At 41.5% G+C, this 24,331-nt stretch overlaps 1 protein-coding gene across 2 annotated transcripts in view; it reads right to left on the bottom strand.

Moving 5' to 3' along the window:
* The window catches only part of LOC148012131 (tRNA ligase 1-like), a 225,849-nt gene that overhangs the window by 41,320 nt on the left and 160,198 nt on the right, over positions 1 to 24,331 (bottom strand). For both annotated transcript variants that reach the window (XM_087669540.1, XM_087669539.1), the window contains 2 exons: positions 17,881 to 18,021; positions 14,981 to 15,126 (listed from right to left, as the gene is read on the bottom strand). In XM_087669540.1, the coding sequence (XP_087525666.1) occupies positions 14,981 to 15,126; positions 17,881 to 18,021 (287 nt within the window). The remainder of the gene's footprint in view (positions 1 to 14,980; positions 15,127 to 17,880; positions 18,022 to 24,331) is intronic.

Genomic DNA, 24,331 nt, shown 5'->3' on the forward strand with positions numbered 1-24,331 from the left:
GTGAAGAATCCTATACAAGGATATGTTTTGCCCAAAATGATTCTTTTACGCAAAGCCATTGAATGGCTTTGCGCTCCTCCATGCTTGCTACATGCTTCTTGTCCATCCATGCTTTAAATTCCTCCGACACCATACACTTCTATAACTTACTTTGCATGCAATAGAGTCGCTCAAGGAGCAACTATGTGATGATAAGGTGAGATTTTAATGGCCTTTTTAATTCCACATCACTATACATGTGGAAAATAGCAAGTAGTTGTACGTTTTCTGTGATGAAATTGACGATTGCATTTGCATCCATCACGATTTTTTTCATCCACTCCAAGTTTCCTATATTGTCCATGAGAAAGTCAAGGCAATGTCTAGCACAAGGTGTCCATACTATAGAGGAGAATTTGTCCTTAAACAATCATTTCTCTCTCACAATTTGAATCATTGCTGGTGATGACTTGGATAACATTACTTGATCTTGCCTTCATACACGTAGAATATAGTATAGATTAGAGGTGGGCAATCAAGTAATGGAGGTGGAGATAGATGTAAAGAGAGAGATGGAGATTGTCACGTAGACATGAAATTTTATTGCTTTGCTTAGCATTTGATTAAAAGTTAACCAAGTGTACTAATGTGGCTTACACATGTGAGGTTAAGTCATTTATTTTAAAGTGTGGGACCTACAACCTTGAAATATTAGATAGTGCCAAAGGCAAAAGTTATAATAGCTGGTACCCAATGTCAGATTTTGGTTTAGACCTATTTTCTTGGCCACTAATATTGGTGGTGCCACTGGAGACTAGACATTCATTAATTAATTACTACCGGTCTAAGCGTCAATAATTGCTCAAGGATACTTGGAAGACAAATTGACATGGTTAATTTAATTATTGCTTGATGAAATTAATTTTTTGAGCACTAGAATAATTATTAATTCAATTCTTAGAATTGAGATTTTTAAAAATAACTTAATAAGCTAGATAATGAGATTAGAAGACTCTCACTTGGTAAAGCTTGCCCATGCAAGTTGTAAAACGTTTTTAGGGGCTAGTGAAAGTCTATTTCAACCATTGTGAGAGAGAAGAATGCTATTAGAGAGCAAGAAGAGATTAGTGATGTGATTTGCAACCACCATGGATCAGTCCTACAACATGTGACAGCAGTTTGGAGCCCTCTAGAAGTAGGTGACAGTAGCCCAAGGTCTTTTTGGTACAAATGACAACATACAAAAGACGACAACAATCTTTTTAGTGCTTCTAAGATGTAGGTGATAGCTTTCATGGCTATGAGTAGGATAGCTGGAATTTTTTCAGCGTTTCTCACGATGAAGCTCTAAAATTTCTCTCTTTACAGTATTCTCTCTCATCCCCTAACCATCTCTCGAGTTATCTACACATTTTTCAATAGTTTGAGCCATCAGAAGAAGAGATTTTGGCTGATCTTTGTTGTAAACTCTAATTTATAGTAGAAATTAGGGTTTTAATAGTCACCTTGGGATGTGCGCTCAAAATTGAGGATCTGGGACTTGAATTCCAATAACTAAAATCGAGGAATTTCAAGGAGATTCAAGAGGGCAGCTAGCGAATATGAGATTTGGGGTTAAATTTCTCTTTCAAGGAGCAAGGTGAAAGCCAATCTCTAAGTAAACAAAGGGGCAAATTGGTTTTGAGGCTTGCTGGTCAATTTTGACAACAAGATGTACTTGGATTAGTGAAGGAGATAAGATGATCTCAATTGTACTCCATCCAGTCGCAATATAAGATAAAGAGATACCATAAGGGACGCCAGTTTTGGGGCCAATAAGGTGTCCAATATTTATGAATAAAGTGGTAAAGTGTGCATTTTCAGTTTATGTGAATTTTATGCTTGCTATACTTAGTGCTTAATGAGGTTATTTACCACCCTATCCGAGCAGGAAGGCTGGTTTCAAAGATATTCCAGAATCAAGATTCAAGAAGCATAAAAATTTAAACTCTAAAACATAAATGATAAAACATAAAGCATAAACGATAACATTCAAGAAGCATAAAAAATGAAAGATAATTTATAAGACATAAAGCATTAAAGAATATAGACTGACCTCCATAATGGCTTGCCGGATGTGCTTCTAGATGGATTGGCTAGTCGTCCTATTCCCCTTCATGTCCACATCCACAGCATGGAAAAAAAAGGTGCTAAGAGAGCAAGAGACAAGTACATTAATGATTGCTCTCTTCCTTGCTCACTCCATCCATCAGAGAGAATGGAGCACTCATACTTCACCCAACTGTCTCAAATAGGCTTGAGGGGCTTGTTGATCCTCTCCCTCTTCTCCTGTAGCTTCTTTGTGCATATGCCGTAGCATGGAACTAAAGTAGCAATAGCCTTTACCATTTTTCTCCATCTAGCCACTCTTAAAATGTCTAAAGGGAGTTTGCACTCAATGATCGTTTATACAATATCAATTTTTACATTCCTTTGTTGCTCTCGAAGGAATGAGAGCTGGCTCCAAACACGTCCTATTGCCTCAACAATTATGGCTTGTCTCTTGAGCCTCTTGGATCCATGGATGGCAGCGATAGTAGAGGCAGTCGAAGTAGAATGAGAATTCAAGGGATCTATAAATTCCTCCATAGTAGCTATAGGTATAGCCGAAGGGGTGGCTGTGGGTGTGCATGTGTCATGGGGGACAATCTTCTCTTGTGCTATACTAAAGGATACGTTGCTTGATGCATTTGAAATGGGGGAATATTTCTTGATGATTTCATTGGTCCACTGTTTGAGGGATTGTGGAGCATGGACTACATTCTCCACCTATCTTGGACAAGTGGATGAGCAATCGTATCATACTACTTATTTGGACCTTGCTGCAATACTTCCAAGTCCAACGATAAGTATTGGTGCAATTCATCACTTCCGTATGGTGTAAGGTATGAAGAGAAAAGGCTTCATGAAGGGCTTTAGGTATGGAGAATAGATGGAGATAGAGATGAAGGTGGTAAAAGAGGTCAAGGTGTAGATAGAAGAGATTATAAAAGAGGTGAAAGAGGATGTGGTATAGAGCAACTTATAAGTCTTGACTTTCAAGATTAAAGAGAGAAAGAGAAGAAAGAGAAAGATGGAACTTGCAAGTTAGAAGGTAGAGAAAGAGATGGGAAGAGAAAAAGAGACAGAGAAGGTAGTAACTTGCTAGAGAGTAAAAGGAAGCACAAGATAAAGAAGAACAAGGAAGAGAAAGAGGTGGAGATGGCTTATGAGCTTGAGGTGGAGGCTTGAGGCTTGAGTGGAGAAGGCTTGAGACTCGAGGGTGGAAATTGAAGTGGGAGAGGACATCTATTAAGAGTTGCATGTATTCTCAAAAAGCCCAAAAAGATTTGAAGAGGCATTTTTTAAAAAAAGGGCACAAAAAAGCTCATACAACGGTGAGAAAGTCAAATTTTGACCCTAGAAAATGGTTAGAAAAAGGGCAATTCGGATCAAATGGATCGGATCGATCCCACCAGATTGGACGGAATGGACCGCATGGCTCCATCTATGGAGGGAATGCAACCTAGGCGAGAAGGAAATGCAATGCTTGATCTTAGACAAGGCGTATACCATGGACATCAAGCTGAAAATGTTACTGTTGGTCAAGATGCAAGGCCTTGAAGGCAAAATGATGCTCATGACCAACAAGGAGAAAAGCAATTTCATGATCAGTTCAAAAGTTAAATGAAGGTAGTAGCAAATCTCTTTGCTGAATTGACAAAGGATCCTCAGTTCGCTCAACCTTTGAATGGTCCAATGAAGAACAACAAGGGCAAGAAGCAAAAGTAATTTTCTACACCTTCGGTATAGCAAGATCCACGAGAGAAAATACCAAAGCCTTCTTATGAAGCTCCCAATGATGCTAATGAAGAAAGGTAGTTGATACCAACAGGGCAAGGCGTGCAAATGTAAGGGCAACATGAAAGTACCAATCCAATGAATTTTGAAAAACACGGTATGCATGCAATGATGGGAAAGCCAAGATACTTAGGTGGTAGCATGATTTTTTATGCAATGGTTAGTCAGGAACCGCATACACGAATGTATGAAATAACTCCTTATGGTATACAACCACCTATGCATGGTGTGCAAGGTCCAATGGATTTGGATATGGCTGGTATTATGGATAACCCTACGTATAGTAGCATTGGTTTGATGCATGCGGCACAAAATGGCATGTTTGGCAATGCATCTGCACCCCTGAATGCTTATGGGGCTCAAAGAATGAGTGCTAGTCATGTAAATGCTTCTCTTCGTTTGGTCATGATGCAAATACAACAAATGCACCCTTCTGTAGCAACCTGCGTATGACCACTCCACTCCCAAAGGGGTAGCAAAAGATCATGATGAGGGTGGATAAGGGGTGAATGTTGAGTCCTTCAGTGGTACTCAAAATAGTCTAAAAGCTTATTAACTTTTATTCAACAGTTTGATGCAACTTACTCAAGAGAAAACTTCACCGAATCCTCTAAGATTCGAAAGGCAACCACTTTCTTGAAGGGGAATGCATTGCAGTGGTGGTCATGCTCTTAATGTAGGGTACAACATCGTAAACATGGACACAATTCAAGCAAATGTTTGCATCGAATTGGTTGACTAGTACGTTTGAGATGGATATCTTGACAATTCAAGCAAATATTTGCATTGAATTTAGTGCTTTGTTGCCATTAACTTCTTATTGTCCAGTTCCTGTTTATGAGCAAGTGGAAAAGTATGTTTGTGGGCTACCTAAAGGAATAAATTTTTTTGCATTAAATCCAAAGTTTCTAGCATGTCTCAACTCATAGAGACTGCTACCATAGCTGATGCTTTGCTACATGGGAAAGATTCAATCTTTCAGTAGAGGGGGAAGAAGCCGAATAAGAAGTTGTCAAAGATTGAGAAAAGGAGCAGATTTGAAAATCAGTGTGAAAAGAGGTGAAAACGGCAAAGAAAGGCTAGAAATCACTTGCACGACATAGGGAATTAATGGCTGCAAATAAATGCTTTGTTTGTGAACAGGAGGGCCACATTCCTAAGGACTCGCATGCTTTGATATTCTTTGATAATGGCATACAAGCCACCTACATCTCTACAAACATGGCAACCCGTGTAGGCAGCAAAGAGGATGAGATGGGACCCATGGGGGAAGTTGGTATGGCATGCAAGGGCCATGAAAAGCCTATCACACCACCCATTGGCAAGCCTTGTTTGCACATTCAAGGATATGTGGACAATGAAGAGTTCTTTATTGCTCCACTTGAGGGTTGTGATGTCTTGTTAAGTATGCCTTGGTGTCATCGCATGCATGCAATCATTGATTCACATGCAAGGTGATCACTATTCAACATAAGGACAAGACCCACACTTTGCATATAAAGTTGAAAGGGAAATCTATCCTTGTTGTATGGAGTGCTACTAATTTCAAAGTAATGAAAAATCACCTTTCACCGTATTTGGTTTCTACCAAGGATAAGGGTTGGCAATGAAAATGTTAAGAACATGCAAACTTAGAGAAGGATTGCATTTCATTTTTGAAAATGTATGTTGATTACTTTTCTCAGTCACTTCTAGGGCAACTATTGCCTAAAAGGCCTGAAGATCATAGCATAGATCTAATTCATTGAAGTAGCCCATCTAATAAGCTACCCTACAAAGTAAGTGCAGCCAACAAGACAAGATTATAAGCCAAGTAAATGAGCTATTAGAAAAAGGGTAGATTCAGCCTAGCTCATCTAGCCTTTTTTCTCTAGTGCTTTTGGAACTAAAAAAAGAAGTTCATAGCATATCTACATTGACCATTGCGCTTTGAATAAAATTACGATAACGAATTGATTTCTAATCCCTCGAATCGATGATGTTATGGATAGATTGTAAAGGGCAATCACTCAACCGTATAGATTTGAAAACTGGATATTATCAAATACTCATTAGACCAGAGGATGTGCCTAAGACAGCTTTCAAGTCATCTTTTGGATTGTATGAGTTTCTTGTCATGCCTTTTGGACTTAGGAATGCTCCTACCACTTTTAATCAGATGATGGATTATATCTTCAAGCCACCTAGGGGTTTCATGGGTACTTTCTGTAATGACAGGATTGTCTATACAAAGAATGTGGTCATTGATGACAAGAAAAGCAAATTATTTTTGCATTAAAACCACATTTTGGGACATATTGTATTGGTTGATGGCATTCGTATAGACTCTACAAAGGTTAAGACAATACATTCATGGCCACCTTTGAGGAATGTACATGAGATCCGTAGCTTTTTGCATCTACGCTCATTCTATAGGTATTTCCTACATGGTTTTGCTGGAATTGCATCTCCATTGTGTACTTTGCAAAAAAAGAATACACCATATAGATGGAAATACTGAAAATTTCAACATTTGATACGTTAAAGAAGAAGATGATTTCAAATTGTGCTTGTGTTGCCCAATCTAAGTAAGTCCTTCGTGATTCAGTGTGATGCATGTGGAAACAATAGTGGAGTTGTTCTAATGCAAGATGGCTGAGTTATGGCTTATTAGAGTCATCTTCTTGACCGTATAGCGAGTAATTTGTAGGTCTATGAGAAAAGCTTTTGTCTGTAATTCATGCTCTGTTTATGTGGAAACACTGTGAGAGGTGAGAGAATGCACAGAGATCGATACTCAGCTGAGAGTACAATTGATAGTGAAGAGTGTGTGAGTGTGATAGCACGGCACCCAATGTTATTATCAAAGATTCTAAGATGCAAGGACAAAGTACAACCCTTAAATCTTAGGGTTGCTAGAGTGTGTTTACACTTGAAAGGTGTAAAACACGATAGGTACCCAAACTGTGTATAAAATAAAAGAGAATAGATCTAGGGGAAAAAACCTCTCCTAGCAAGAGTAAAAAGTGTCCCACTGTCCTACCGAGGATCACTGACACTCCTTTGTGAGCGTAGGCAAGAGTCAAAACCCAAAAAAATCCCCTTGGAGTGAAGAGTGATCAAAATATAAGCATCATCCACCAAAGGATATCAAATTTAAAGCATTGTGGAATACTTCAAATTTGTCAAGAGAGGAAGAGCTTGTGAGGATGTTTGCAACATTATTAGTGATAGGATAGTAGACAAGGCTGATATCATTTGCATGTAACCTCTCTTTTACAAAGTGATAGTCGATCTCGATGTGTTTTATGAGTGCATAAAACACTAGGTTTCGTGCCACTGCAATGGCACTCTAATTATCAATGAACAAAGGAGTAGGCTCCTTGAGAGATACATCTGAATCAGCCAATAAGCATCTAAGCCATAAGCATTCAATTGTGGTAGCTAGCTTGTATTCAGCTGCACATGACGATGTGGCAACAATGGATTGTTTCTAACTAAGCCAAGAGATGCAAGATGAGCCAAGAAAGAAACAATTACCACTAGTGGAGTGATGAGAACCATAATCACAAGCCATATGAGAATCACTGTAAGCATGTAAGTGCAATGGTCCCCCTTGGCATAAAGCAATTCAAGAGTCCTAGTACCGTGCAAGTAACGAAAGACACACTTCACAGCTTACCAATCTGTAGAGGGTATTCTAGAGAGGAAGGATCCTAGAGAAAACTATAGAAGTTGTTGCTGAACAAGGATTCTAAAGAGACCTAGAGGCTTTTCGGAGAGCATTGTCTAGCTACACCCATTACATCCCCCAATGCATGGGAGTAGTATGTAGCCAACCTCAACAAAATAGTAGCAAGAGAGCCTGCTCTCTGTGATCCACCAAAGCCTCACCCAAAGACTGCCACCTTTACAAAGATTAGGATCTAAGATATTATTGACAAACTCATTAGAGGCAAGGCACAAGATCACGATGGATTAGCAACTAAGCACCTAATTCATGCTAGGGACATAGTGGAAGGACTACTAGCTCACGTATTCAACATAGCCACGTGGAAGGGCCTCCTAGAGAGTTGCAACATAAACACTACCATGCCTATCCTCAAAGTCATGGGATCCCACTCTATCCATAACTATCAAAATATTATGGTGGGGCATACATTGGCCAAGTTATATGCCTCCATTCTTGAGCATCAATTGAGTTGGGCAAAGTTGTGGGGTCTGAAAGGACCCCTTGTATCTATGATTTCAAGGATGATCAAATATAAGACCTTAGTCCCACATGAGATCATCAAAGCACATTTGTTGCTTGTTGTCTTGAAGCATTCTCAGCATTTGGTGACTCAACACCATGTATTGAGTGCCTTTCAAGAAGGGATTCCTATTTCTCACTCCTCTTACCCCACCGTTCCTTCATATCTGTTACTATTTTCCCCTTGCTATACAATGTTCTCAGCCAATAAAACCCTGCTGTAACTAAATTACATAAACTCAAAATGCATTTGTTTCCTCCTCAAGAGAACCACTAGCTCACCTCCTTCAAAAAGATATTGATGTCTTTGGCAATGGAACCATGAAACCAACCTTTGGAAACCTAACAAGTAATGGGCCAGATTTAAGGAAACACTTAATTCAAATTGATAGTAAACTCCACAAGAAGAATCCACACACAACTAGAGCTAGAGTATTCCTACACCACACGACACTTATTGGCCCCAAATCTTGGCACCCCTTTTAGTACACCACACGACACTTATTGGCCCCAAATCTTGGCACCCCTTTTAGTATTCTTTAGATCACTCATATATACTTGAAATTGTTTATAAATGGTTATACTTTAGTGATTTCTCAAAACACAACTAATCCATGGGTGCACAATAACCTTGTCACCTTCAATGTTGGCCTCCAACCAACTATAGAGTATTCAAAAATGTGAATAAACACTTCATCATGTAAACCCTAAAAACTATAGCCAGCATTGGAACCCAATTGCGCAGAGCATTTGCCTAGATAGCTGTCTTATATAGTACTCACGCAATCCCACATTGTTTCTCTCACAAACTCTTACGATGAAATTGTGAGAACATTGCTTCTTCATGATACACGTGCCTAACAACTGTACTAGACTTGAGATCTCAAGATCTCACCCCATAGTGCTCTAATAATCTATTTTTCTAATATTTGATTCACAAACAGTAGCATACCTTACTGTGTATAGAGTTCCAAGGTTGCCCAATGAAATCCCCTTGCCACAAGGAGAAGATTGTCTATCATCCACTGTCCATCCATGCTATCAACTCATATTCCATGGCTGAACCTGCAATTCCTGCAGCAAAGCAGAGAAGACTGGTTGTCTCTAAACTTGGATTGATCAAAGTGAGAGACAAGGAGCCCTAAATAGCCAAGATAAGCTTTCCAAATGAATAAAGCAACTTCTCCTTAATCAGATCTTTTTTTTAAATTAAGGGCTATTTAATGACTTAGTCATTAATCATAAGTGAGCTACTCATTGGACCAAACTTAAGCCCAAGGCCTACTTTATAGCTTGAGTGCCCTAAGCGAGCTACTTATCAGCCAAAACTTTCAATGTAACTCAATTCCAAGATACAAACTTTCAATTTCATGAAAGTTTCACATTGCACCTTGTTACTTTGCCTTGCTTCTTACAACATAGTATGTATACTTGTCTAGTGTATGCCTAGTGTCAAATCCTTCACTAGAGTTGCAATGGTCATCAATGCCAAGAGCTAAGAATACCAAGATTTAAAGTCCATTTCAATTGAAAAATCTTTCTAAAGTTTAATTAAATCATTAAGTTCATTTCTCACTCTAGTGGCATTGCAATGCCCATAGAGACAGGGAACGCCCGTTCCGGCACATAGGAACGGATTAACGCGTTCCGAGGGGTTCGGGCCAAGGAAACGCTGGCGAAACGTTCCAGCCCGTTCCCTCCCGTTCCAGGTCCATTCCCTGTCTGGAACGGCCGTTCAAGCTCAAGAGTTTTTTAGTTTTTTTAAATTTTAACTTTTAACTTTTTTTTTCTGTTGTCGCCCGCACTGCCTTGAACTGCCCGCGTGTCGCCCGTTTGTCTGAACTCTGTCGCCCGTTTCGCCTCGCCCACGTCTGTCCTCACCTACGTCGCTGCACCCGTCGCCTGCGCCTGTTTCGCCTACGTCGCTTGTGCCTGTCCGCCCAGTCCGCCGAGTACCCAGTCCACCTGCCGACTATCCCATCCCACTCTGCCTGCCCCGCCTGCCCTGCCGACTGTCCCCGCCCACTTCGCCTGCTCCGCCTGCCCTTCCGACTGTCCCGCCGACTATCTCGCTTGCCCCGCCTGCCCCCACTGCCTAGGCCCTACTCCCACCTGCTCTCGGGACTCGTCTACCTCTCCCGACTATCTCGTGACTTCTCCCCGGGATCAAGTGAAGTCTCAAGGTCCGAGGATCATTATCTCGATTCTCAAATTTGTCATTGTCCCAAATTTGGGAGCTGAAAATGCGCCAAATTTTGGGGCATTTTCAGCAAGGAATTGCAGGCTGGAATGCCCCAAAATTGGGGCATTTTGAGTCTGTCATTGCCCCAAGTTTGGGAGCTGAAAATACTCCAAATTTTGGGGCATTTTCAGCAAGAGAATGTTCAATGCAGGCTAGAATGCCCCAAATTTGTGGCATTTTCAGTAAAAGGAATGCAAGCTGGCATTTTTAGCATTGCTAAAAATTTAACACATACATGTTGAAATTTTGGCTGCAAATTTTTGCAATTTTATTGAACTTTACCGATTATTTGTCACTTTTATATAGATGGCAGCATTGACATCTATGGGATCTTCATCATCCTCAGCAGGTACTTCGTCAACAACTGGACGAAGTCGAAGCACTACTTGGTCATGGTGGGATGAGATAGATGCAGGGGTGCCATTGAGAGGTAGAGGGGCTCGCCCTTGGAAATGCAAACTTTGCCCTTATGCTCGCACTAGTGGGGCTGATAAAGTGAGAGCCCATCTTCTACATGAGGAGGGGAAAGAGGTGCGTTTTTGCACCAATGTATCAATTGAGAAAAGGCAGGAGTTACTTGACCGCATAGCCACATCTATGGGGAATTCACATGCCAGGAGGACGCCAAATATAGCAGTGGATCCAACAACATGGACTCCAAGACCAGCAAGGCATGGTGCTTCATGCAGAAGACCACAAGGATTAGTGGCTACGCAGCCTTCTCGTGGGCCATCAATGGCAACAGGTCGTGGTGCTAAACAAAGTTCATTGCACACTTCATGGGAACCAAAGAAAAAAGAGGAAACAGATGCAGCAGTGGCACACTTTTTTTACCATGACCATATTGCATTCAAATCAGCCAGGTCACCTTATTTTTTAAATATGGTGACAAAGATTGCAGAGTATGGACCCACATATAAGCCCCCTTCATCAGAAACTATCAGGACTACATTGCTTCAAAAGGAGAAAGTAGCCATAGAGATTGCAACAGCAAATATTCGCAATCAATGGGTAAGAAATGGAGTGACATTGATAGCAGATGGATGGAGTGACACACGCCATAGGTCCATACATGGTATTGTTGCATATTCTCGTGGAGATGTATACTTCATTGGTAGTCATGATGCTTCAGAGACTGGAAAGAGTGCAGATGTATTGGCATCCGAGTGGTGCGAGGCAGTGCAAGCTGTTGGGGCAGAAAATGTAGTGCAGTTTGTGGCAGATGGTGAACCTACAAACAGGGCAGCAGGAAACATTTTAATGGCAATGTATCCACATATCACCTTTAGTCCATGCATGGCGCATTGCTTGAATAACTTGTTGAAGGATATTGGGGACTTGCCATGGATTGCATCTCTTGTTGCGAAAGGCAACAAGATTATCACATTTATATGTAATCATCAGTACTTGCATGCTGAGTTTCGCAAGAGAAGTGACAAAGAACTTCTTAAATACTCGGATACACAATTTGCATATAACTTTCTTATGCTTGATCGATTGCACTATTGCAAAGGTGCAATTAGGGAGCTATTTGCTAGTGATGAGTATGAAAATTGGACTGGGGCTGCCACTGCTACTGCTGTGTTATGTAATGCATATGTTTCTGATAGAGATTTTTGGGATGAGGTTAATCGCACCAACCAAATGGTTGATCCTATTATGCACATGTTGAGGCTTGCAGATGGCATGGATCCATGCATTGGGAAGATCTATGAAGGTATGGATCGCATGATTGAGAGGTTGGAGAGTTTGGAACCAAATGCAGATAGGTATGAGCAAATCAAGGAGTTATGCATCAGCAGATGGAATGAGTATGACTCTCCTATGCATGTTGCAGCATATGTGCTTGATCCTGAGTTTCAAGGAAAGATGCAAGAAAGAGACCTTGAGGTGGTCAAGGCTTGGAACACATTGCTTGCAAGGCTTTATCCTAGCCGTGAAATGCAACGCAAAATTAAAAATCAGCTCTCTATATATCGATAAACATTAGGGATGTTTGGTACAGAGGATGCACTAGAGGACAGGACAAACATTGGGACTGCTTTATGGTGGAAGGACTATGGTGCAAAAGCTCCAGAGTTGCAGAGGTTGGCTATTCGTATTCTTAGCCAAACAATTAGCTCTTCTTGTTTAGAGCAACTACCGGAGCTCCTTCAATCACATTCACTCAAAGAAGAGAAATCGTCTTGGTACAATGAAGACGAATGACCTAGTTTATGTGAGCTCCAATCTTCGCTTGCTAGCTCGTACATCAGTTGCAAAGGCTGATTCTTTTATATGTTGGGAAAAAGATGACGATGATGATGATGGTGATGATGATGGGCAGGATGTTGTTCAGCAGGATGAGCATTCAGGCACAGTGGAGCCATCTTCCATGAATCAGAGCACTTAGTAGCTAGCCTTTTGGAACTTTAGAGTATTGACTTGGAAATTGGAGCTCTTGTAACTTGGATCTTTACTATTTAGGCTTTAAAGTTTACTGTTTAGTGCATATTTTGTGTTTTTGCAATGCACACTTGTTGCTAGTTGGACTTATGCAACATTGTTGATTACAGTGTTGAATTATGAATGAGACAATCCATTGCTGGTTACAATGTTTTGAATCTTTATTATTGTTGAAAGTTGAAACTTGATTATTATGTCTCTAGAGTCTAATTTCATGAATTATAATTCATGGTTGATAATAGATATGATCTGTCTCTCTAGATTCTAAGACTAGTGTTGACTCTCTCTCTCTAGAGGATATATATATATATATATATATACCGTTCTCTCCGTTCCTGTTCCCCCCGTTCCAGGGGGTCCCGTTCCCGTTCCCGTTCCCATTCCCCGTTCCTGGTAACTATGGCAATGCCTAACCATATGTGACTCAAAGTGGAAGGTCATCCTTCTCATATCCTCAAAGTCAGCCTCGTCTCTTCCATATCTCGTGCAGTGTATAGATAATCTCCATGCACATTCTAGACAGAGTCCCTACAATAGAGATGTCCCATAGATCAGTAGCGTGATTGCACCTTGAGATCCAAACTAACCAAGCAATAATGCTACCAACTTTCAACTATCTCCCATCTATGGCAATGCTTATCAATCTACTCTATTAGTGAGAAGTTTGGTGTGGGGATCATGTTCACGTGTTGTTCAACAATGACACTAGAGTGACTCTCTTGAAGTTGGCTCACTATTATATATATGTTTTGACGACCCTCTCTCGAAGGGCAAACCTCCCATGAGTATTCAAGTATACACCATTAAATGCTAACCAAGTAATAATGCTACCAACTTTCAACTATCTCCCATCTATGGCAATGCTTATCAATCTACTCTGTTAGTGAGAAGTTTGGTGTGGGGATCATGTTCACGAGTTGTTCAACAATGACACTAGAGTGACTCTCTTGAAGTTGATTCACTATTATATATATGTTTTGACGACCCTCTCTCGAAGGGCAAACCTCCCATGAGTATTCAAGTATACACCATTAAATTTTGACACAAGCAAATACCTATTTTTTGGCATGGATCGGCAATAAAAGCTCATGACAAGTAGTAGTGCATTTCACTGAGTATCACATGACGCTAGCTGTATTATGCTTTTATTTTTTAGAGAGAAAAAGGATTTTGTTAAAACATCTTCTCGCCATAAAGTTTTCCAAAGTAAAGTACAAAGCAGCCCTGTAAGAGACTTCAAAGGCAAAAAACACACAACAAACGGGAAGTTTGTTACAAGGCTTGAGTGCATTGAGTAGGTCTACAATGCCAAACAATGCATGGTTGACAATGAAAACAAGTGCCACAATCACAAGTCCTAAGAAATGCATCTCTTCTCCTCCTCATAGTCTCCGAACTACCATGCATCTAATGGAATCTTGGAAACCATCTTTGCAGTCGATATCTCCCATAGACCCATAGCATGGCTAAACCTGGCAGTCTAAATGTACCAAATGGTAATGCTAGCTATGAGCTCCTATTACGACAATGTCCTCAAGTTCACACTATCTATGAAAATTTGGTGTCGCAAAGTTGTTCCAGAGCTGCCTCAAGACGAAGTAGGCATGACTCCCTTGTACATTTGGATACCCACAAGCTGCACCTCTACCCCACAACCCAAGAAATTGTCCCCCATATCACAATCATAGACTCTATTGTGCCATGAAACACCATCCTTAGGGCTCTCCTTCATACCTCCTGCACCCTAAGGCAATCCCAAGTACAGCGATATAATGCATAAATTTAACTAGATTTAAAAATAAATCAGGTACCTGTACATAGAGTAAAAATAAATCATTATTGACACCATGCCATAGCCAAATAGGTCTAATTTGCCTAGCAAAACATTTGGGAAATTCTACACTATGCCAGGAAAATCCTCTTTTCTGGCTGAATGGCAGACCCCTTCTCATCTTCATTTGATCTAAGATGCACCTTTAATTCATGTGATGGTTCAGTTTTTGTACTTTCCCAAAGACCAATTCTACAGAGTCTTTCTCGAAGGATCCTATGTTATTAATGCAACTAAAACATGTACACACACACACACACACACACACACACACACACACACACACACACACACACACACACATGCGTGTGTTTTGGCCCATCCACAGGCTTGGTTTGTTTACATATGCAGCCAAGGTGAAAATTTCACTTGCCTCAGCTCTGTCTGATATTTACGAAAAACCATGTCCTGCAGAACATGCACAGTAAGCTTGAAATTTACTCTCCCATCTTCCATACTCTTTACACGGCAAGGGTATCTGACCTGCATCCTCTTTTCCCGTAAAAGCTGAATCATTTCCTACACCAGTGAAAAGACATGACAGGACATAAGTGACCAGTAGTAAAAACAATGATTCCTTCTTCACTCAAGAAAACACTTGAAACAACTGTTGGTTGGAAAATAAATAGACTTATAAACTTCAAACATGTTAAACTTCAAGAAAATTTCCACACTATTAGACCTCTGGCAACAACAACTTTACAAGTTAGTCTGCTGTCCTCTCCAACTGCAAAGTAGAAGGATCCTCAGCTACTAGTGATAACTAGCAGCCAAAACACATTCCGTCTACAAAAAGACTCCGTCTAGGTCTGCAAACCATCCAAGTCTGGCCTCTAATCCCCATCCAAAACAGACCATCATCAGCTGACCCTGTAATCTGTCCATCCTCAGAAGGTTTGTGAAGGCAAACCACTCTCTCATTGTCCCATCCCAGGAATTGGGACCTGTGCCATATAATGTGTTCAAAGTTCAAACTAAGTTGTGACATTATTCAGAAAGAGGCTATCACATCCTCTCTCCAACAATCTCACAAGCCTTCTAGAATAAGCAACTAGATGCTCGCCTTAATCTCTGTTTAGACCTGCGAAAAACATGGCTTCAACTCTGGCTCTAATCTCAAGAAATATCAACTCAGCTGCAGGGAGCACCTAGCCCACACGTAATCTGCTCCATTTTCTATCCAATAGCATCTTCAACAGCTCTTAGCTAGAAGGCAGCCTTTCATGATGAGCTTGCCAGGCAACCTTTCCTCTGGCAATCCGGGTCAGTGAAACCAAGTCCATATCTGAACCTCAGCTGAACAAAAGCATCTTAGCTTAAGTTTCCATCAGCATCTAACAAATGAAGTTGTGAATCAAGAGCTTCACCTGTCCAACCCACAATTTGGAAAAAGCCCAACAAGAAACAATATACCACTTGGTCACAAGAGAATCACAACCTGACCAAAAAAGGTTGGGAGTCAGCTGTTTAACTTGTGGAATGCACAACCTAAAAAAAGTCATACAAGTAACATATCACACGGTAATCAAGCAAACTTTGTTTGCTGCCTCCAATCTTCCTTGAGGTGGTGAGCTGGCTGAGCTCCACTACAGGAGCTTGCATCACATGCATAACCTCTCAAGATCACCTATGAAAGAATCATCATCCTCATGACAACAAAAGGAATTATGCCAGAATCACCAAACAAACAAACGCATGAGGTATTGGTATTCTTATTTTGCAATCGCCCTATTCAACAATCATGGTTGCACTAGTACCACCTACAAAAGGTTTCATACTATACCATACTTTAGGTACCGTACCTTACGTATTAGTACACATAAGGTACCAACTTAATGGATACATCTTTTCCTGTTCAAACTGCACTTTGGGATGAGCAAAATGCTCCTTATACTAATATGTTTCGCCCATGAGATTAGGTTATTTGAGATTCAAACAATTTCTCTCAACGTTCTATCTCTCAAGCCCGCACTTCTCTTATTTGTATGATCATTCATGTATGATGTATCCACTCCCATCTATGTAGTTGTAAGTTCTAGGTAGTAGTAGCACATGCAACATCAGGTTTTGGCATGGTACCCTCAAGTATTCATCTTATATACTCTAATAGCATTGATATTTAGGCTTGAAACATCTATTCTATTATCTTTAGTCCACAATAATCAAGTTTTTTTTTTTGGGTAATAGTATCATACCGTACCTTATAAAATCTTAAGGTACCATTTAGTACTGTATTTTATCGTACAGTACCATATCATACCCTTTGTACCTGACAACTATGTCTACAATCCATAAGCACTAAGATAAACATGAGTGGATAGCTCTATCACATTCTCAACCACAAGCTCCTACTACCCCATTCTCTAATGATACTTCACTATCAAATAATGACACGTCAAAGACCGTTCAGTGGCAAAACCACTATTGAATATTATCTGTGCAAATCGGAAGCCTTCACAGGGATGAGTAAAGCAAAAAAGAGTGAACTGAAAAAGTAACATGCTGACCAAATGAGAGGTCATTTCTGAACCCATCTATTCTCCACTAACGCTTTGCAAACTTATTGCCTTCACAAGAATATCTGCAATGTCATCTATTCACCAGTGCCAACTGCATCAACCAAGACAATGAAGCTCATTTTATTGGCACCCAACACAGTCGTATGCTCCAATGTGATAGTTGATTGCAGTTTTGCATCTATTGATTGTAAAGGCTACCAGTCCATCTTGCTCTAAGGCAATTTTAAATGGACACCAGAAATCCCAAACTAGAATCAGTGCTCAAATCCATACTCACTTTACCTGTGCATGCCAGATTTGAAGATTCAATTTGAAATTCAGCTGGTTCTCCTATGCCTTGACCCAGTAGTACCCATACTGCTGCATGCCTCCTATTCCTCATTATGAAGATGCTGGACAAATGGAGAATTGCTGGACTGAGATATGTTGATCAGCTTCATGTGACAACTCATATTAATGACGGCACACATTGCTGCAGGAGCAATTCTAAGGCATGGGGAAATCTGTATAAGTTCTCTTGCATGATCTCATGACTAATAAACTCATTTATGGCAAAAGGAAGAGATGGTTCAGCCATCCTGAAGCCAGTACCCAATGGTGGTTGCTTATTTATTACGCATTCTTCTAATTTATTTGAATTGCGACTTGAAAGCTCAATTCACAAAAAATGCCTGATTAGGGTAAGTGTAAAATAACAAATGATCATTAGCAACCATGGATTATTTGTGGTTGTGCAGAAATTTTCATTTCTTACCAGCAGTTTGTTTGTCATATAATCTGCAGGAGCTGAATGAACAAATTTTGTGAACAAATGGGAATCTGTTGTCTTTGAGTCCCAATCTGACCAATCACAACACATGTCTCGTCCAACCGCTTGAAGAAGAGCTTTAACTTGCTGCAAATAAATGAAAATGCACAGAAATAAACAAATATTAAGCTTATTGTCTTTGAGTCCCAATCAGAACACGTCTCCTCCAACCGCTTGAAGAAGAGCTTTAACTTGCTGCAAATAAATGAAAATGCACAGAAATAAACAAAAATTAAGCTTCTGCATTTACTTCAAACTATAGACACCATCCTCTTGACCACCTTTTTGAGATATCACTGTACAATTGCAAGACAAAAAAGGTGGTACTTTATTTAATGCATCTTACCAAGGTTCTCTAAGCATCTCCATTTTTCAAAAGACTTTAAAAATGTAGTAGGAGTGTATCAAAAGTATGCACAAATGATTGAAGTTTCTATGATCAGAACTTCACAACTTCTACTGCCATACTGTGCATGCTGCTATTTTTTAATCCATCACCACCTCCTTTCACCACTCTTGCCATTAATGACGCATCATCCCCCCCCCCCCCCCCCCCCCCCCCAAGAAAAAAAAAGAAGGGGCAGAAAAGAGCAAATGCTTGCTTCTACAGCCTCCTTCCTCGTCACAGCTTGCTCTGCCCATCATCCCTACTGCAGTTACTTCCATCCCACCTTCACCCCCATTCTCTTCCTCCTTCCCAATGTCTCTTCCTCTCCCAACCCCTTTCTGCCACAGTCTCCTCTCTGCTATCTTTCACAATCCCCTTGCCACTTTGCACATGGCGATTCCCTGTGAGTATGGTCTTTGCAATAGGAGTATCCTGGGTAGAGAGCACTGACAAGCTAAAAATTGTGCATTACAAAGTAAACTTTCATTACATAATCGAAAACCCCAAAAACTGAAGTACACAAATGTAAATCACCGTCCCATAAGCCAAACCCTAAACTTTGGCTGGTTCGATCTCTATAAGTAGAGTATGATGGGTCACTCGCACTTGCTTTCTATCCCAATCTCTCACACTCTACCAGTCCAATGCTGCCATGACACTCTGAAGGCTGCCCCCGGCCGTGTTTGTTTCAACTGTAGTCACCATCACTTCCAACTCCTGAATGACTGCTCCAGTCCCTGTCTGACTGATTCCAGCAGCAGCCCTGATCACCACACCCTGGAGGACTGCTCTGATTCAGCTGATCAGGCTGCCTGCTGCTGTCCGTGGTCTTGAGGTCATCTACACAGCAATGTTTTATTTCTGCAGGCTATTCTGCCACTATCTAGCACATGGTTATTCATTTCGCTGCTATGTTTCATCTCCAACATCATATTTCATCATGTGGAGACTGCCACCAAGCAGCAAATTGCTGTGCTTACCTCCTCTAACCTCAGCAAACTGCTGTGTTTCGTTTCCAGCCTGCTGCCCTAGTGTTGACAACCTTCTACATCAGTTCACCACATCACTTAAACAGCAGCTGCTGCATTTCATCACCCTTAGCTCCAATCAAACCGGTCTTTGGAAGCCCAAACGGCAATAGACCACATTTTAGCAAACACTTCATTCAGCTCAACCGTAAATTCAGCAACAAATATCAGCACATAACTCCAGCTAGAGTACTCTTGCACCACACATGATACCTATTAGTCCCAAAGCTTTGCACCCCTTTTGGTATTTCTTTAGATTACTATGTATGCTCGAAATTGGTTACAAATGGCTACATCTAAGTGATTTCTCCCAACACAACTGATTCGCAAGTGCATAATGACCTTGTCACCTTCAATTTTAGCCTCCAACCAATTGTAGAGTATTAAAACACGCAAATGATCACGTCAACTTGTCAAACCCTAAGAATTACATCAAACATTTCAACCCAATTTTGCAGAGCATACATGTCCACAATTGTCCTATGTAGTTTCCATGCAATCACACGTTGTTCCCCTCACAAATATAGAGATTTCTCATGACAAAGCTATAAGAATGTCAGCTTCTTCGTGACAAAGTTGTCCAAAAAGTGTGTTGGACTTGAGATTGCACAAAAGGAGACAAGATCTGAACCCATAGTGTTGTAGCAACTTGTTCTTCTAATATTTAGTTCAAAAACCGTAGCATACCTTGCTATATATGGAGTTACAAGACTGCCCAATGGAATCACCATGCCCAGAGAGAAAGATTGGTTGCTCTCCACACTCCATGCATGATGTCGGCTCATACTCCATGGCTGAAGCCTGCAATTTCTACAGCAAAGAACAGAAGAATGGTTGTCTCCAAACTTGGCTTGCTCAAAGTGAGAGTGAAGGAGTCCAAATAGCCAAGATAAGCTTTCCAAATAAGTAACCAGTTGCTCCTTAATCAGATCTCGTTTTCAATGAAGGACTAATCAATGACTTAGTCACTAATTGTAAGTAAATTGCTCACTAGACAAAACTTTTGTGAGATGGGGAGGATCGAAGCTCAGCTGAGAGTACACAGCTAATAATGAAGAGACCAAGAGAGTGAAGACACGCCACCCACTGCAATTACCAAGAGTGTAATGAAAGTACATATATGTGTTCACACCCGAAAGGTGTAAAACACGATAAGTGCCCCAGCTATGTAACATAAGCATATAAAATAAAAGATAATATAATTGGGAGAAAAACCTCTCATAAGGAGAATAAAAAGTGACCTAGTGTCCTACCATGGATCATCGACACTCCTTTCTGAGCATAGGCATGAGTCAAACCAAAAACCCCCCCTCGAGTGAAAAGTGATTAGCATACAAAGATCATCCACTAAAGGAAATCAAATTTAAAGCATTGCGAAATGCTTCAAATTTGTGAGGAAGAGCTTTGGTGAAGATGTTTGCCATATTACTGGTGGTAGAACAATAGACAAGGCTTATATCTCCCGCATGTAGCCTCTCCTGACAAAGTGATAATGGATCTGTATGTGGTTAGTGCGTGCATGGAACACTAGGTTCCGTGTCACTGTAATGGCACTCTCACTATTTGTAAAAACAATGGACTAGACTCCGTGACAAATACATCAAGATCAGCCATATACATTCAACTGTGGCAGTGAAAGTTGCCTTGTATTCAGCTTCACAAGACCATGTAGCAAAAATGGATTGTTTCTTGCTAAGCCAAGAGATGCAAGATAATCCAAGAAAGAAATAATTTACACTTATAGAGTGACATAAATCAAAATCACCAGCCCAATCTGAATCATTATAAGCATGTAGTCGTAATGGTTCCCCTTTCATATAAAGTAGTCCAAGAGTCCTATTACGCCAAGTAACCAAAAAACAAGCTTTACAACTTGCCAATGCGACATGCATGGACTATGCATATATCTGTTCAGGATTAAAACTACAAACTAAATATCTGGTCTTGTGTTGCATAAATAAATGAGATACCCAACTGCTAGAGCATATGTATAAATGTCAAACAAATCACTATCATTGCACAAGGACAGCTTGACTCCAGTCTCCATTGGTATGCAAACTCGCTTGAAATCATGTAAATCAAACCTCTCAAGAAGTCTACCAATATATATGGACTCTGATAATCCAATGTCTCTGGCATCATGAATGAACTGTGTTGGGTTTCACTCACGCCTATGCTCACAAAGGAGTGTCGGTGATCAATAGGACATTGGGGCACTTTTTACTCTCCGTAGGCTACATGCAGGAGTTATCAGCCTTGTCTATTGTTCTACCACCAATAATGTGGCAAACATCTTCACCAAAGCTCTTCCTCGTGACAAATTTAAAGCATTTTGCAATACTTTAAATATGATCTCCTTTGGTGGAGGATGACCCCTGTATCTTGGTCACTCTTCACTCCAGGGGGGTTTGTTGGGTTTCACTCACGCCTACACTCACAAAGGAGTGTCGGTGATCAATAGGACACTGGGTCATTTTTTACTCTCCGTACAGGAGGTTTTTCCCCCCAAATTTATTCTCTTTATTTTATGTGCATATGTTACACATTTACGGGCACGTATTGTGTTGCACACACTTCAGGTGTGAACACCCTCTTACAACCCTCAGGTTTAAGGGTTGTACCTTATACTTTCATATTACACTTTCAGTCTATTGTATTGGGTGTCGTGCTTCACTCTCCACACTATCTACTCCACTCTTAGCTGAGCTTCGATCCTCTCCTCATATTTGGTATTAGAGCGGTCAGCTCCCTTCTACGTCAGTTGGTACTCTGCATTGTACCTTATACTTTCATATTACTTATACTTTCATATTACACTTTCAGTCTATTGTATTGGGTGTCGTGCTTCACTCTCCACGCTGTCTACTCCACTCTTAGCTGAGCTTCGATCCTCTCCTCACATTTGGTATTAGAGCAGTCAACTCCCTTCTGCGTCAATTGGTACTCTGCAAACAAAGCTGCCCAATCAGCCAAAGGAGTCGCCTCAGCCCAGTGCTGCGCCAACTTGAGTAGCTGCCCACCAGCCCATTTGTGCTCCTGCTGCCTGCTCGCGCCCTGTACTAGCGCCCCTCTGCAGTTTGCCTCCTGTCCCCCTGCAGTGCCCGTCGCTCCTTCGCCTGCTTGTGCCACCTGCCGTCTACCGCCTGCCTGTGCCGCCCCTAGTCACTGTGCAGTCTGCTAGCGCTGCGCCTGCTGCACTGCCAACCACCAGAAGAAGGGCGCCCCTCATCTATCTCCTCTGCCTACACCTATTTCATGGCCCATTTTCTACGTCCCTGGCTCGTTTCCTATTCGCGACACCTCAGCAGCGCCCGTCACACCACGCCCTGTGCTACACATGATTGCAGCTCCGCCTGTGCCTATGGCCAACCACCAAAACTGTGCCACCCGTCTGCCACTTCTTCAGTATCCGCCACTCTGGTCCAGTGCACCTGTAGTTCAAGCCTGCCTGAAGTCCATATCATGGTTTAAAAAAAAAAAAATTAAAGATCAATTTTTTTTTTCAGATCTCATTCACAAGAAAAGGCTTGTGCCTAGGCAGCATTCCTCTCCTTTTGCAAGTGTTTGGGACACATTTCGCACAAAGATTTTGTGAAATTTTGTGGCTTTTGTTGTCAATTCACAGATTGGCAAATGTACAATAGTTTTAGTCTGAGATAGACTATTTTTAAGGATTTTGGGGCAAGAAATATTGGGGCTTTTGCTTCTACAATGTTGCTGAGCATTAAATACACCTTGGACTGCATGCATTAAAGACAATTTTGACAAAATGAACTTCAGTTTGCGAATTGAAGTAACCTATTTGTTGTAATTTCTGGAAATTTTGAGATTTCCAATTTGGTCCAGGTTGGACATTGCTCTTTTTGGCATTGATTATCATGGCAAATCAAGGAGGTAATATATTTATCTATGTATCCAAGGAGGATAGGTTGGATGGCAACAAACATTCACTCTGGTCCCTCATGATGAAGAATGTGTTGATTGCAAAGAATCTTTGGGACTACATAAGCGGAGAAGAAGTTCCGCCCGGGGTTGTGGCTCTTGCTACTTATCCTCCAAGAGGACGTGGACAACAGGCACCTCAGCCTGCTCCACTTCAGCCACTTGCCCAAAGATTAGCAGCTCAAAAGGCATGGGATACATGGGATACATGGGATGCACAGGCTTTGTCGCTGATTGCATTGGCAATTCAGCGGTCTATCAGCCCTCACATTTGGTCTGCAGCTTCTTCATGAGAAGCCCGGCTGACTTTGGACCTGATGTTTGCTGGTAAGAATGAGACCCACATCTCTTTCTTAAAGAAAGGGCTTGAGACACTGAAGATGGATCAGCGTGATTCTATGCAATATCAGCTAAACAAAATTCAAGACTTGCGTGAGCAGCTTATAAATGTTCATGAGTATTACTCAGATGCATAACTCATATCTACTACATTGAACTCATTGCCGCCCTCGTACATGGCCTTTCATATGGCCTTCAACCTCACCATGAGAATTGCCTCTTCAGCTGGTCAGTTTGCTGTTAGAGGAGGAGCAGACTTCTCCCGTCACGACGCGAGCTCCCCTCCCCCCCCCCCCCCCCCCCGGGTCACGCCTGATTGCGCCCGCCCAGGTCGTTTGCGCTGCCACATCAGCTAGCCCCCCGAAGGCTCACGATTGCCTGGCACCCCGCCTAGCCGTCTACCCCCCCTGCCCTGACAGTTCGCCCCCCCCCCCCCCCCCCCCAAAAACGGACTCGGCCACCTGTCTCTATCCGCGATCGCGATCGTGATCGCGCTCGTGGTGTCCAACAATCCCCCCCTCCCCGCCATTGTTTCCCCCCACCCCCCACCCTCCAGTTGCTCCCTCTCCTGTAGCAACTTCCCCCCTCAGGTAGCACTGCGACGTGATTGGTAGTTTTCTCAGAAGGGTTGCGCAATGGAAACCTTTGGTCAGACGCTAGCGCACTCAGCAAGTGCCCCCCCAGTCAAACACCTTGCGTG

The sequence above is a fragment of the Lygodium microphyllum genome, chromosome 27 (assembly GCF_053477565.2).
Source record: "Lygodium microphyllum isolate KBCC chromosome 27, Lygodium_microphyllum_v1.1.10, whole genome shotgun sequence".
NCBI classification, from domain to species: domain Eukaryota; kingdom Viridiplantae; phylum Streptophyta; class Polypodiopsida; order Schizaeales; family Lygodiaceae; genus Lygodium; species Lygodium microphyllum.